The sequence below is a fragment of the Podarcis raffonei genome, chromosome 7 (genome assembly GCF_027172205.1).
Source record: "Podarcis raffonei isolate rPodRaf1 chromosome 7, rPodRaf1.pri, whole genome shotgun sequence".
Classification (NCBI taxonomy): domain Eukaryota; kingdom Metazoa; phylum Chordata; class Lepidosauria; order Squamata; family Lacertidae; genus Podarcis; species Podarcis raffonei.
In genome coordinates, this window is record NC_070608.1 from 75,278,446 (window position 1) to 75,291,379 (window position 12,934).

The following is a 12,934-nucleotide window of genomic DNA, read 5'->3' on the forward strand; positions in this document are numbered from 1 at the left end:
TGGAGTTTTCTTTTCACTTTCATTTGTAGGCGATACTCCTGGAAAGTACTGCATTAATGCTGTGCATAGGTATTTTATGAAGGCAGCAAATTGATTTTTATAGTTATTTCTGCTCTTGGGATTGAGTTAATACTTTGGACTAAGTAAATTTCTACAGTAAACTACAGTTTTATAGTTAACCATTAAGAGTTCAACCTCTGAGACCTGATATGGGCCACATAGTCTCTTCACGCGGTGTTTTTATTTCCAGTGCAGCATGCTTTCAGCTATAATTTAGCCCTAATCATAAACAGGTGTACAGCAAGACCAAGCTTTAATTAAGATTTAAAAGCCTCATTGGAGCTTATTCGTAAAGCTGCATGCATACCGCTAGCTAGCTACTGCAGGCAGGGAAAACAGAAGAGTTACCTGATATAGCTGTTTAGGAGAAATCAATCTCAATACCATCAGACTTTCTCAATACCATCAGACTTCAATGTTGCCTTCTTATACATTATTTATTTGGCATAGGTGCATAAATGCTATATTACAAAAGGACAGTAAGAATAGTGATGTTTTCCATTAAAATAGGATGGCTTGAAGCGATGATGTAATGCTGTACAAAATGGCAATTTCTCTACAATTCTGCCTACCGGATTATATATGCATAATTGCATATACAGAGAAACAGAAAAGATGGTGCCAAAATTAAGTTCTTTTCTACCTTGTTGATTTTAGTAGGAGAGATTTAAGCACATTTCCCTCCAAACACACCCTCTGGTATTAAGCAATTGGCTTAGGCTAGACTTGGTTTTGCTATCAAATATTTCATTTATGCCTTCAGTCTTTTCACGCTCCCTCTGCACAAAAATGAGATGACAGACAAGAAACGCAAAATCAAATCTGGGATTGGACAAGGAGCAAGTGCTGCACTCAAAGCATTGGGCTGGTGGGCCTCTGTCACCTTTTATCTCTCGGAAGACACACCGCCATATGTTGCACCATCTGCAGCTCTTTTATAGCCTCCTCTTAGAAACCATTTGCAACCACAAAGCAATGCGCTGAATGTGAGGAAGACAAAACAGGTGGCTCAGCACAAGGCCATCTCTCTCGAACGACAACGCTGGCTTGCAGTCTTCAGTGTTAAGACAGAGAAATGCTATTGGGTGACAGAGAGGAGGGGGAACTGCTCAACGCCTACTTTCCCTCTGCCTCCTCCCAAAAGGAAACCTGTCCCCAACATGATGATAACAGAATGAATGATGCAAGGCGGCAACTGCAGTGCAAGATAGCAAAACAGGTGGCAAGGAAACACCTAGCTACTTTAAATGAATTCAAATCTCCAGGGCCTGATGAACTGCTCTCTCCTGTTCTTCTGATGCTTTCATTATACAGTGGTACGTCGGGTTAAGTATTTAATTTGTTCTGGAGGTCCGTTCTTAACCTGAAACTGTTCTTAACCTGAAGCACCACTTTAGCTAATGGGGCCTCCTGCTGCTGCTGTGCCGCCGGAGCACAATTTCTGTTCTCATCCTGAAGCAAAGTTCTTAACCCAAGGTATTATTTCTGGGTTAGCAAAGTCTGTAACCTGAAGTGTATGTAACCTGAGGTACCACTGTATATTTTAAGGCACCAGGCAAACATGTTCCTCTTCAACCAGGCCTTTGGCTGATTAATATTCCACAGCCTTTTAAATATGTTTGTGGGCGGGTGGGTGTTTTGTTTTACTATTTTGTTGCTTATTTGTGCTTTTGTGTTTTTATCAGGGTGTGAGCCACCCTGAGATCTTTTGATGAAGGGCAGTATATAATTCTAATCAATCAATCAATAAATAAAATAAGTTTCTGATCATAGCCAGGCTCTGAAACCATCAACTGCTGCTAAGATTAATGATGGTTTCAGGTTTGCACATGACAACAAACCACAGTTAGTTGAAGACAGAAGCAAAAGTTTCCAGTCTCCTCATTTTGGTTACACTGGAGGGTGTTGGGGCAGTGGCCCAGAAACTGAAAGTAGGCCCTGCTTCCATATCTACCCCTCTGTTTTAGCAAGGTGGAATTGCAGCTAATCGATGACAGTGCAGAGATAGTAAGAAGGAATCAGATTGCTGCCTTTGTCCATTGAACATAAATATACGGAACGGTTATCCCCAGTCTCTCCTTGAGAGGACATGATCACTCAAGGCAACATCTCCCATCCAGATGCTATTCAGATTCAGACGTTCTGAAAAGTGAAAGTTCCCTCAATTTCCAAAGTATAATTTCCATCTATTTAGGCTTATACAGTGGTACCTCAGGATACATACGCTTCAGGTTACATACACTTCAGATTACAGACTCCGCTAACCCAGAAATAGTACCTCGGGTTAAGAACTTTGCTTCAGGATGAGAACAGAAATCGGGCTCCAGTGGCACGGCAGCAGCAGGAGGCCCCATTAGCTAAAGTGGTGTTTCGGGTTAAGAACAGTTTCAGGTTAAGAACGGACCTCCGGAACGAATTAAGTACTTAACCCAAGGTACCACTGTATTATAGTGTCACACCATAATAGTTCTGGGTAGCTTTTAAAAAAATCTTATAAAGCATATCCATTTACCCTATGCTCTATGAGGCAAAAGGACAGAAAATAGTTCTGAAATTTCTATACAGAAGGAAATGATAAAAGTGGGCCTCCAGCAGTGGAGGTGTATTTCTGAAAGCAATCCTATAAATGGATTGTTTGCAAAGATCTAGCTAGGACTTCTCTTTCAGATTCTTTTTGTTTGTTTCAGAAGATGCTGAGCATAGCTGTAGAGAACAGGTGCAAAGAAAAAGGACCTGAGACAAACAGAGATACCCGAAGAGCGAAAATGTCAGATTACCACAGGCTTTATTAAGCTCTGACTGTTTGAAATGCCAAAGTATAAGAAAAATGACCACAGGAAAGGCAGCTGTGTCTGCACACAGCTTTGATCTCCACCTGTCCTATGAAAGAAAAACGGTCTAGAGCAACTGTATAATTTTATAAGACATTCAAAATCCTCCAGGGTATAACTATGTAAGCAATAGGAAAAGAAAAACATGAATTGTGTTTTGGGGTGGATTTTTGTAAAAAGGTTTTTTTTTCCTCCAGAATTGTGTACTAAAAATTAGGTATTTGTTAGTTTATTGTCAAAGGGAAAGCACAAATGAAAAAAAACAACAACTACTCATTGCTATGTGGATAAAATCTTCTATGCTGCATGCCAGAGGAAATGAAAACAATTTGAAGAAAATGCAGTCTGTACAATAGCCCAGCAAGGTAGCGACATTTTCAAAGGCACTTTGAAGCAGGAGCAATGAATTCTAATCAAAATAAAGAAGACTGAAACATGCAAAACAGCAGGTAACCTTTCTCAGCAGTTCCTCCGAAGCAGAGACAAGCCACTTGGTTGTTCACACACAGATCTCAATCCAAAACTTAAAAACACCAGCAGAACCAGAAATGTGATTAAGATTACTGCTTATGGGGATGGTAGTGGTGGAGAATTTAGCAATCACTCCCCTGGCTCAGAACTTCACGTACACTGTGGAACAAAGCTGGAGTTTGGTGCATTAGAAACCTTTCTTTTCTCCCCCCCCCCCCAACCATGATGGTAATTCTGTGCATGTATTGCATTGGACAAATGGAGGTGGATGGGAAAGCCTCTGCAGTCAAGGGAACTTGGTGTACACATTGACCAGATGTCAATAAACCAACCAGGGTTTATTATGACATGAATGAGTCTAGCCTCATCTCAGATTCACATGCTCCCTCTTGGGCACAGCAACAAGCAGTTCGGAAGATTTCACTTTTCTCTTGATTAACCTCAGTTTACCAAGTCACCCAAACCTGATAAACTGTGGTTAATTGAGATTGGAAACAAAACCTTCTGATTTCCTTGCAGTCACACCAGATGAAGAAAAGGAAAAGGAGAGCACTTAAGTTCAGGGGAAAGCCAGACTCTATCTCATCACAATACATAATAGTTTCCATGATTCTCAAATGCTGCAATTGTAGCTCTCCTAACTTCTAACCTGAGTTCACAATTACTGTGTATTAGGGATTGATCTGGTATTAGGGATTGTATTAGGGATTGACCAGTCTCAATCTGGTCAATCAGAAGTGGATTACAAAGTCCATTCCCTTCTAATTCTTTTAGGATCTTTTAGGGGAAATCCTAAATGAATCCACACACTTTCAGTAATTTAAATTGTTATGGAGTAACTTACAAGGTAGTTCAACAGTGTCTCTGGTCCTTCCTTCCTTCTAACAAAAATTTCTAGCTGTTTGTGGCAGCTTGGAGCAGCTAGAAAACATGACAGTTGCCAGACTTATTGAAAACATTTGACTGGGAGTGGAGCTTTTCCTTTGAACAATTAGCCAGGAAGCATTGTCATTCAAAACAAATGAAAATTTCCCCATTTTTTTGTCCTGGAAAAAACCCAGTTTTTGTTCTGGTCTGTGCTCATTCTTCTGTTGTTCCCAAAACAACAACTTATCAGGTGATTTTAATATCTGATATCCGATAATTAAAGCAAATGAGTTCAACCTTTCATTGTTCAAACTTCATTACAGGATTGCAACTCGAACAGATAATGCAAAATTCATTCGCACACATAATTGTTACAGCATGTTAATCACCTAAGCTGCCTTGTATTTGGCAGAGATTGCTGGACGATTGCCTATGCAGTGACAATGCTAATGTAACCATTTGGTTGGTCCTCGTGGCCAGATTTACTGTCTGGTGGATTATCTCAAGGACAGCCTCTTTCAAATGCTGCTGCTATTTCCTTTTCACTTTTTCTAACTGATTTGTTTCAGACACCAGAGGTAGAACATGAGCTGCCAATCCACAGGCCTAATCTGGCCCACCATACATTCCCTAGCGGTCTTCTAGAGACCCAGAGACCAGTTGATCTATAGTGGTTAAAAAGGTAAAGGGACCTCTGACCATTAGGTCCAGTCATGACCGACTCTGGGGTTGCAGCGCTCATCTCGCTTTATTGGCCGAGGGAGCCGGCGTGCAGCTTCCGGGTCATGTGGCCAGCATGACTAAGCCGCTTCTGGCAAACCACAGCAGTGCACAGAAACGCCGTTTACCTTCCCGCCAGAGCGGTACCTATTTATCTACTTGCACTTTGACGTGCTTTCGAACTGCTAGGTTGGCAGGAGCAGGGACTGAGCAACGGGAGCTCACCCCGTCGCGGGGATAGTGGTTAGCTCTCCCACAATTGCCAGCAAACCAAGAAGAAGAAGAGGAGGAGGAGGAGGAGGAGGAGGAGGAGGAGGAGGAGGAGGGGATTTGATATCCCGCTTTATCACTACCCTAAGGAGTCTCAAAGCGGCTAACAATGGAGTTGACACAACCAAATGTGGATAAATACAGTAGGTTATATTTATTATATATAACAACTTGAGGACCTGCAAAACAAACAAACTAGTCATATTCATCCAATGTAACCAAATCAAATTAAGTCTCAGCAGGTGTTCATTAGTATATTGGGGGGGGGTGATTTCTACTCCCGTTACCTGGGCAAGAAAACCTTGCTTGCACTGAGGTTTCCTAAGATTCCACTGAAGGTCATATTGGGTTTGCCATGATTTTTACTCAGTATGATCCTCCTCCAGCTGTCAATGCAGTGTAAGACACAGGAAAAAGACAAATTATATCTAAAACAAAGTTCTAAAATGTAAACAACCATGAAGTCATCATAAAATTAGAAAACTCTTAACCAAATGATTAAGCACATAAACACACATATTTTTTTTACCATGCATCTAAAAGCTAGAATGAAGGGGCTTGAGTTTCAGAGGAGAACTACCACTATGGAGATGACATGCAACTTGTAGCCTATGCTCCTTCTTCCAAAGGACATGGCATACAACAGGTAGTCCTGAATTTATTTAAACATCTCAGGGAGAGTCCCCTCTCATTTATTATATAGTGGTTGAACAACTTCAGTTTCATTTCGAGGTGATGAATGTAACAAGGAGACCATTTTCTGCTGACATGCTTTCATTGACACTGTGTTCAGACTACTTTGATCGATGAACTTGAAGCATCTTTGCAGAGAACAAATCTGCGCTCCACCATTAAAGTTATGTGCAAAGAAACGTAAGAGGTTCATACACAAGACCTAGGACCTTTTTATCAACTCCAGTTGTTTTGTTCTGTGTGTACCCTATCAAATAAATACAATTTACAACAAAGTCCTTTCAACGGTAGAAAAGACTGCCCTATTTTCTGTTATGGTTTTAGCAACCACAAAGCAAAACTTCCATTGAAGTTTATCTGGCAGCGTACAAATGAAAGAACAGGATCCTTTTGAAAGCATCTGCAATAAATCAGAACAATGTTGTCCTACACACCTACTGAGCTGAAGCTAGATCAATATATAATGAGTTGTTTTATGTGTAATAGGACAAAGAGCTTTAATGGTAAGCACTGGCATTATGAAATTAAGAGCCAATTCAGTTGTGTAGCTGTGCAGGAGATTGCTTGTTTGAAGCTATTCTGACATGTTCCTAGTTGGCTCACACAATGAGGGCCCTCTTGAGCTTGTTTTGTTTCCTGGAACTTTATTATTGCACTAAGCCAACAGTACACCATTATTTCTAGTATGGCTCAGCAAAGACTACGTAATCCCTTCCCTAACATTCTCCGGATGTTGCTAAGCTAAAACTCTCATCATCTGTGGCCACTAGCAAGTTGGCTGAGACGGGGAGAGTTGTTGTTCAGCAATATATGGAAAGCTACAGGACAAGAAGAGGAAATGACAGAGCACCATTTGCCCCAGTTCCCAACTGAAACTATGCAACTGTCTGTCCTGGACAATGACACTTCCCTCTCTCAGGGTATAGGCTCAGTTGATTATTGTTGTTGTTTATTCGTTTAGTCGTGTCCGACTCTTCATGACCCCATGGACCACAGCACACCAGGCACTTCTGTCTTCCACTGCCTCCCGCAGTTTGGTCAAACTCATGCTGGTAGCTTCAAGAACACTATCCAACCATCTCGTCCTCTGTCGTCCCCTTCTCCTTGTGCCCTCCATCTTTCCCAACATCAGGGTCTTTTCCAGGGAGTCTTCTCTTCTCATGAGGTGGCCAAAGTATTGGAGCCTCAGCTTCACGATCTGTCCTTCCAGTGAGCACTCAGGGCTTATTTCCTTAAGAATGGAGAGGTTTGATCTTCTTGCAGTCCATGGGACTCTCAAGAGTCTCCTCCAGACCATAATTCAAAAGCATTAATTCTTTGGCGATCAGCCTTCTTTATGGTCCAGCTTTCACTTCCATACATCACTACTGGGAAAACCATAGCTTTTACTGTGCGGACCTTTGTTGGCAAGGTGATGTCTCTACTTTTTAAGATGCTGTCTAAGTTTGTCATTGCTTTTCTCCCAAGAAGCAGGGGTCTTTTAATTTTGTGGCTGCTGTCACCATCTGCAGTGATCATGGAGCCCAAGAAAGTAAAATCTCTGGGCTCCATGATCACTTGGGCAACAAATGAGCCTTAGATCAGGCTTGGTAGCAAACTAGCAGTCGGTGCAGTTGTGTCATATGCTTACAAACTTTTTATAATAAAACCCAACTCCAGCTGACTTAAAATATATTGTAAACCATATATACAATTGATACCTTCTAAATATATGTAACAATACAATTAAAAAGCAATTTTAGCAATTAAAGAACAGTCAAAAACAGCATCCTAGTTACCTATTAAATTTGTATTCCGCCCTTCCAAAGGTGCCCAGAGTAGCAAACCTAAAAATGTTAAAATAATACATTTTTTAAAAAAATCTTTACCCTCTTCCACATTTTACTATTTCTTCCTTAAAAAACCCCAGCTAATCTATTCCTGATTTGACAGGACTTTGATATGACACCATAACATCAAATAAAGCCATTTGATTAATTCCTGGCCCACAACATGAGAGTGTACAATAGACTCTGAAAATGTCTCCTGTTTTTCTCTCTCTTCACTACCGTGTAATACCCTTGGATGTCATAAACCTATAGTTTAACCTTCAAGTCTTGACTTTGATTTCCGTTTGCAAAAAGCCAGTGAGACTTCGCAAACCACATCTTCATAAGGTTGCCATATCAGTCTGGTTCTGCTGTAGCATGTCGAATATCTGACAAGCCATTGTTTTACATCAAGTTCTGAACACCACTTTCAGTGCCAGAAAATTGCTTTGAGGGCAAGCTGCAAGGGTGTAAGTGTCTTCTGAAAGCTGGATCACTTTATTCTTTTGTATTTTACAGAAAGTCCTGGCCTCCTGAGCCATGTCCCCGTTGGAATAAAAATTCTTGACGTCAATGACAACCCTCCAGAGCTTGCTGAAGACTACGATGTAGTTGTCTGTGAGAATGCAAAGCCGAACCAGGTAACCTGATAGTCACACTCTTAATATCATATTTGAAAGGCATATAGTTTTAAAAAGTGTTTAATAGAGGAGACTGTAGATGTATGTGTGTGTAGCCATGTGATTCAAATATGTAATTTGAATTATACATTTCAGACTGCACTAGAGAGCTACAGGACAACATACATTGTTTTTATATATACACAGGGTTGTACTTAATCAAGTCCTATTCAGAGTACACCTATTGCAATTAATTAGCCTATGTTAGTCTTGCTTATTAACTTAAATGGGTCTGAATAGGACCAGGACTGAATACCACCAGATAGATAGATAGATAGATAGATAGATAGATAGATAGATAGATGATAGATAGATAGATGATAGATAGATAGATAGATAGATGATAGATAGATAGATAGATAGATAGATAGATAGATAGATAGATAGATATAGATAGATAGACAGATAGATAGATTTAGAGCTTTAGAATCCAAAACCTTTCATAAGAAATATACAGTAATCAATCTCCTGAACATACTATATGCAATGAAGAGGCCAGATAGATATCCCTTGGGAGAAAATCCCAGAGGGCATGGGCCACAGAGAAACTCATGTGCCTCATACCCAGAGGTAGAAGCTTTCAGAAGATATACTCATTTGGAAGAAGACATTTCCTGATGAAAGTTGGTCCAACAATGTGCAGGAGTTTTTTTAATGGCTTTGTGAATAGCACACAGAGGCATGCTGATGACAAGTGGACTCCTTTGAATACTGCAGCAATGGCATCCCAGCAGTTTGTCCATGTCAGCTACATCACCTCTAACGTCCTGTAACTTGTACAACCGTAAATAAACTTTTTGCTGCTGTGGGCTCCTTAAAGGGTGACTAGGCATGGAACTCTCACTTCATATTCCCATACTTGTTTGACATCATTTTTCCTGGCTAAGTTGTTTCTGATGTTTTGGAATTGCTAAGGAATTATTTTTATTTTTTTATTTTTATTTTTATTTTTATTTTTATTACATTTATTTGTACCCTGCCCATCTGGCTGGGTTTCCCCAGCCACTCTGGGCGGCTTCCAACAAAGATTAAAAATACATTAAAACACCAGTCATTAAAAACTTCCCTAAACAGGGCTGCTTTCAGATGTCTTCTAAACGTCAGATAGTTGTTTATCTCTTTGACATCTGGCAGGAGGGCGTTCCACAGGGCAGGCGCCACTACCGAGAAAGCCCTTTGCCTGGTTCCCTGTAACTTATTATTTATTGAATTCATATACCGCCCTATACCTGGGGGGTCTCAGGGCGGTTCACAGAATGAAATCAAGATATAAAACCACACACACACAATTTTTTTAAGGGCATAGGATGGCAAGTGCAAAGGCACAGAATAAAATCCACCCATTTTGAATTGTATTCCAGCAATCTGCCGATGTGGGTGGATGACAGAGGTTTTTTCCCTCCAGGTCTTATGTTTTATTTCCCAGTGCTAGAATGATGTTGTTCAACAGTTTATCTTTACATTTGCATAGGACAAAAGAAAACCACATATCTGCTGTGTCTTTTCTTATCCCACAATTCACTGCTGAGTTACAATGGGGGGAAATAACATAAACCCTGATGTAACGGTCTCTCAGATTTAATAGTTTTGCCTGGCAATGCAAATGCAAGGGGGGGAACCCTGTTAACTGTTATTGCACTGTGTCAGCAATGCTGGCTCTAACTGAAATGTGGCTTGTGAGTGCCAATGCAGTGCCATTGTGCTTAAGACTGAGCACAGATTGGAGATATCTGATGTATATTTGCTTCAATGCACCCAGTAGGTGAGAATGCTTCACTCCTCTCTTCTGGAATGTTAAATACAGTGGTACCTTGGGGTACAGACACTTCAGGTTACAGACGCTTCAGGTTACAGACTCCGTGAACCCAGAAATAGTACCTTGGGTTAAAAACTTTGCTTCAGGATGAGAACAGAAATCGCGCAGCAGCAGCGGCGCAGCAGCGGGAGGCACCATTAGCTAAAGTGGTGCTTCAGGTTAAGAACAGTTTCAAGTTAAGAATGGACCTCTGGAACAAATTAAGTTCTTAACCTGAGGTACCACTGTACTGGGATTACATGGTATGGCTTTCATTCCATTCCAGAGTCAACTCTCTTTGGAATATTTCAAACCACTCTGAGAATCAACAGTAAACTTAGCACAATTCTTTTGACTTCTTTCAAAATTCCTCAGATGTTTTCCCTGAGGAAGACCAGCTCACTTTGAATCTAATCATAAGTGAAAGTTTGGAATCATCTATGCACCCCCAAATATTTGTACACCATTATTGCAAATTGTCAACAAGGGCAGTTCTTTGGGTTTCCTTTTTTTTTATCCTATACAATAGGATCCAATGCAAGGTAGGCATTTTGTACTGGGAAATAAACTTCTTGTCAAAAAACAAAAAACAATCAAGCAAAGACAAACAAAAATTCCCAGGGGTGGAATTAGAAGTCCCAAGGAGAATGGAATCACTGGACTGTAGCATGCCAATATTAGGCCTGGTGATGAAAATAAACTTATATGTGAAAATACTTAAGTGACATGTTAACCTTCCTCTGTTAGTATTAATGCAAATGTCTAACTAACAAAATCTTCAGAATGACTTTGAAACAGTAGCAGCAGCAGCAGCAACAACAACAACAATGCTACTAATGGAAAAATAGTCATACTATGACACTAGGCAGGTAGAAAATTGTGAAAGAAAGCTCAGCTTACAAGATCGTGCCGAGTTATGCCAAAATTTGAATCCAGTTCAAAGTTCATCACATCCACAATTCAATTTTCCTTCCAGGTTATCCAGACTATCAGTGCCATGGACAGAGATGACTTTGCAAATGGTCAAAGATTCCACTTTTCTCTGGACAACAGTTTCCCTTTGAATCCCAACTTTACGCTAAAGGACAATGAAGGTAAATCACACATTACTCTGCAAGCAAGGCTTGGTGTTTGTCTGGGATGTCTCGTTGAACAGAATGACTTCTTTTCTCATAATCTTTTTTGTCAGTGGGTGAAAACCACCATCTGTCAGGGCAGAAGTGGTTTATATAGCAAGGACTTCATATTCATAACCTTTGCGTTGTGAATGATGAATATCTAGGAATCATTTTGGAAGAAAATAACCTTGTAATATTTCTTCCCTGCTCTGTATTTTATTAGCTTTTGTAGTTACTCTGCTTGTTGTTTAAAGGTATTTTTGAGAGTTCTGTTGGGTTATAGAGTTGTACTTTAGCTTCTTGCTTGGGTGACACTAAGACCATAACCATAACAGATATTACATTTTTTAAACATTTATTTGTTGCATTTATATATTACCTGTATAATGGATAAATCTTCTGGCGAGTTTACAAACAGTATTAACAATACAAAATGCAAAGCAAAGTTCAAAACAACGAAATCAGTTATAGACAATACAAATTAGCATTATGAAAATAATCTAAAATCCAAATAATCTAAAACTAATAGACTATGGCATAAAACCATATCAACTCTTAACACGGGGATAAGAACTTGGTGCAAGAATTTAAAAGCAACAAACAAATATATCTGTTATTATTAAAAGGGGGGGGTGAGAATAAAAATATCTTCACCAAGAATCTTCCCTGCCCCTTCAGCTAGTCAGCGTTCTGTGCCTGCTTATTCTTCAATCGACTTTTCCTTCTCCATTTTGGTTTTTTGCAGGTGAATCTATGAACAGCTTTCACATCCTTCCCTGAAAACATTAAAGATAGTTTCCATATAATAATAATAATAATAATAATTTATTATTTATACCCCGCCCATCTGGCTGGGCCTCCCCAGCCACTCTGGGCGGCTTCCATAAAAACCAAAAATACAGTAAAATATCACACGTTAAAAACTTCCCTGAACAGGGCTGCCTTAAGATGTCTTCTGAATGTCAGGTAGTTGTTTATCGCTTTGACATCTGTTGGAAGGGTGTTTATAACATTTTATCACACTTTTCAGTCAAACAGGCTCCCAGAGCAGCTTGCATACAATCAACAAATAAGAGGACATTCCCTACCCATTGCATTAAAAGCCAAGATACACATCATTAAAGGAAAGGGGGATGGGGAAGGCAGGCGGGAGAGGCAACTCAGGCACCAATTGTTAAAGTTATATTGAGTTTAAAGTTGAATGGAGCTTCTTAGTATAAACTAGGAAGAAGAAGAAGAGTTTGCACTTGATATCCCACCTTTCACTCCCCTTAAGGAGTCTCAAAGCGGCTTATAATCTCCTTTCCCTTCCTCCCCCACAACAAACACTCTGTGAAGTGAGTGAGGCTGAGAGACTTCAGAGAAGTGTGACTAGCCCAAGGTGCATGTGGAGGAGCAGGGAAGCGAACCTGGTTCACCAGATTACGAGTCCACCACTCTTAATCACCACACCACCTATCCAGACAACATAATTTTCTGTACCCTATTTATAACTAGGCCATTCTCTTTCTTCATCCTCCTTTGCCAGTCACACCATTCCATTCTTCCTCCTTCCCAGTTTATTTAGTTAAAAACAAAACAGCTTTTAGCCATTCTGTGGCAATTGAATTTCCATTGATCT

General features: G+C 40.1%; 1 protein-coding gene across 6 annotated transcripts in view; it reads left to right on the top strand.

Moving 5' to 3' along the window:
- CDH18 (cadherin 18) overlaps positions 1-12,934 on the top strand; it is a 625,894-nt gene that overhangs the window by 601,339 nt on the left and 11,621 nt on the right. For all 6 annotated transcript variants that reach the window (XM_053397117.1, XM_053397113.1, XM_053397118.1 and 3 more), the window contains 2 exons: positions 8,240-8,361; positions 11,172-11,289. In XM_053397117.1, the coding sequence (XP_053253092.1) occupies positions 8,240-8,361; positions 11,172-11,289 (240 nt within the window). The remainder of the gene's footprint in view (positions 1-8,239; positions 8,362-11,171; positions 11,290-12,934) is intronic.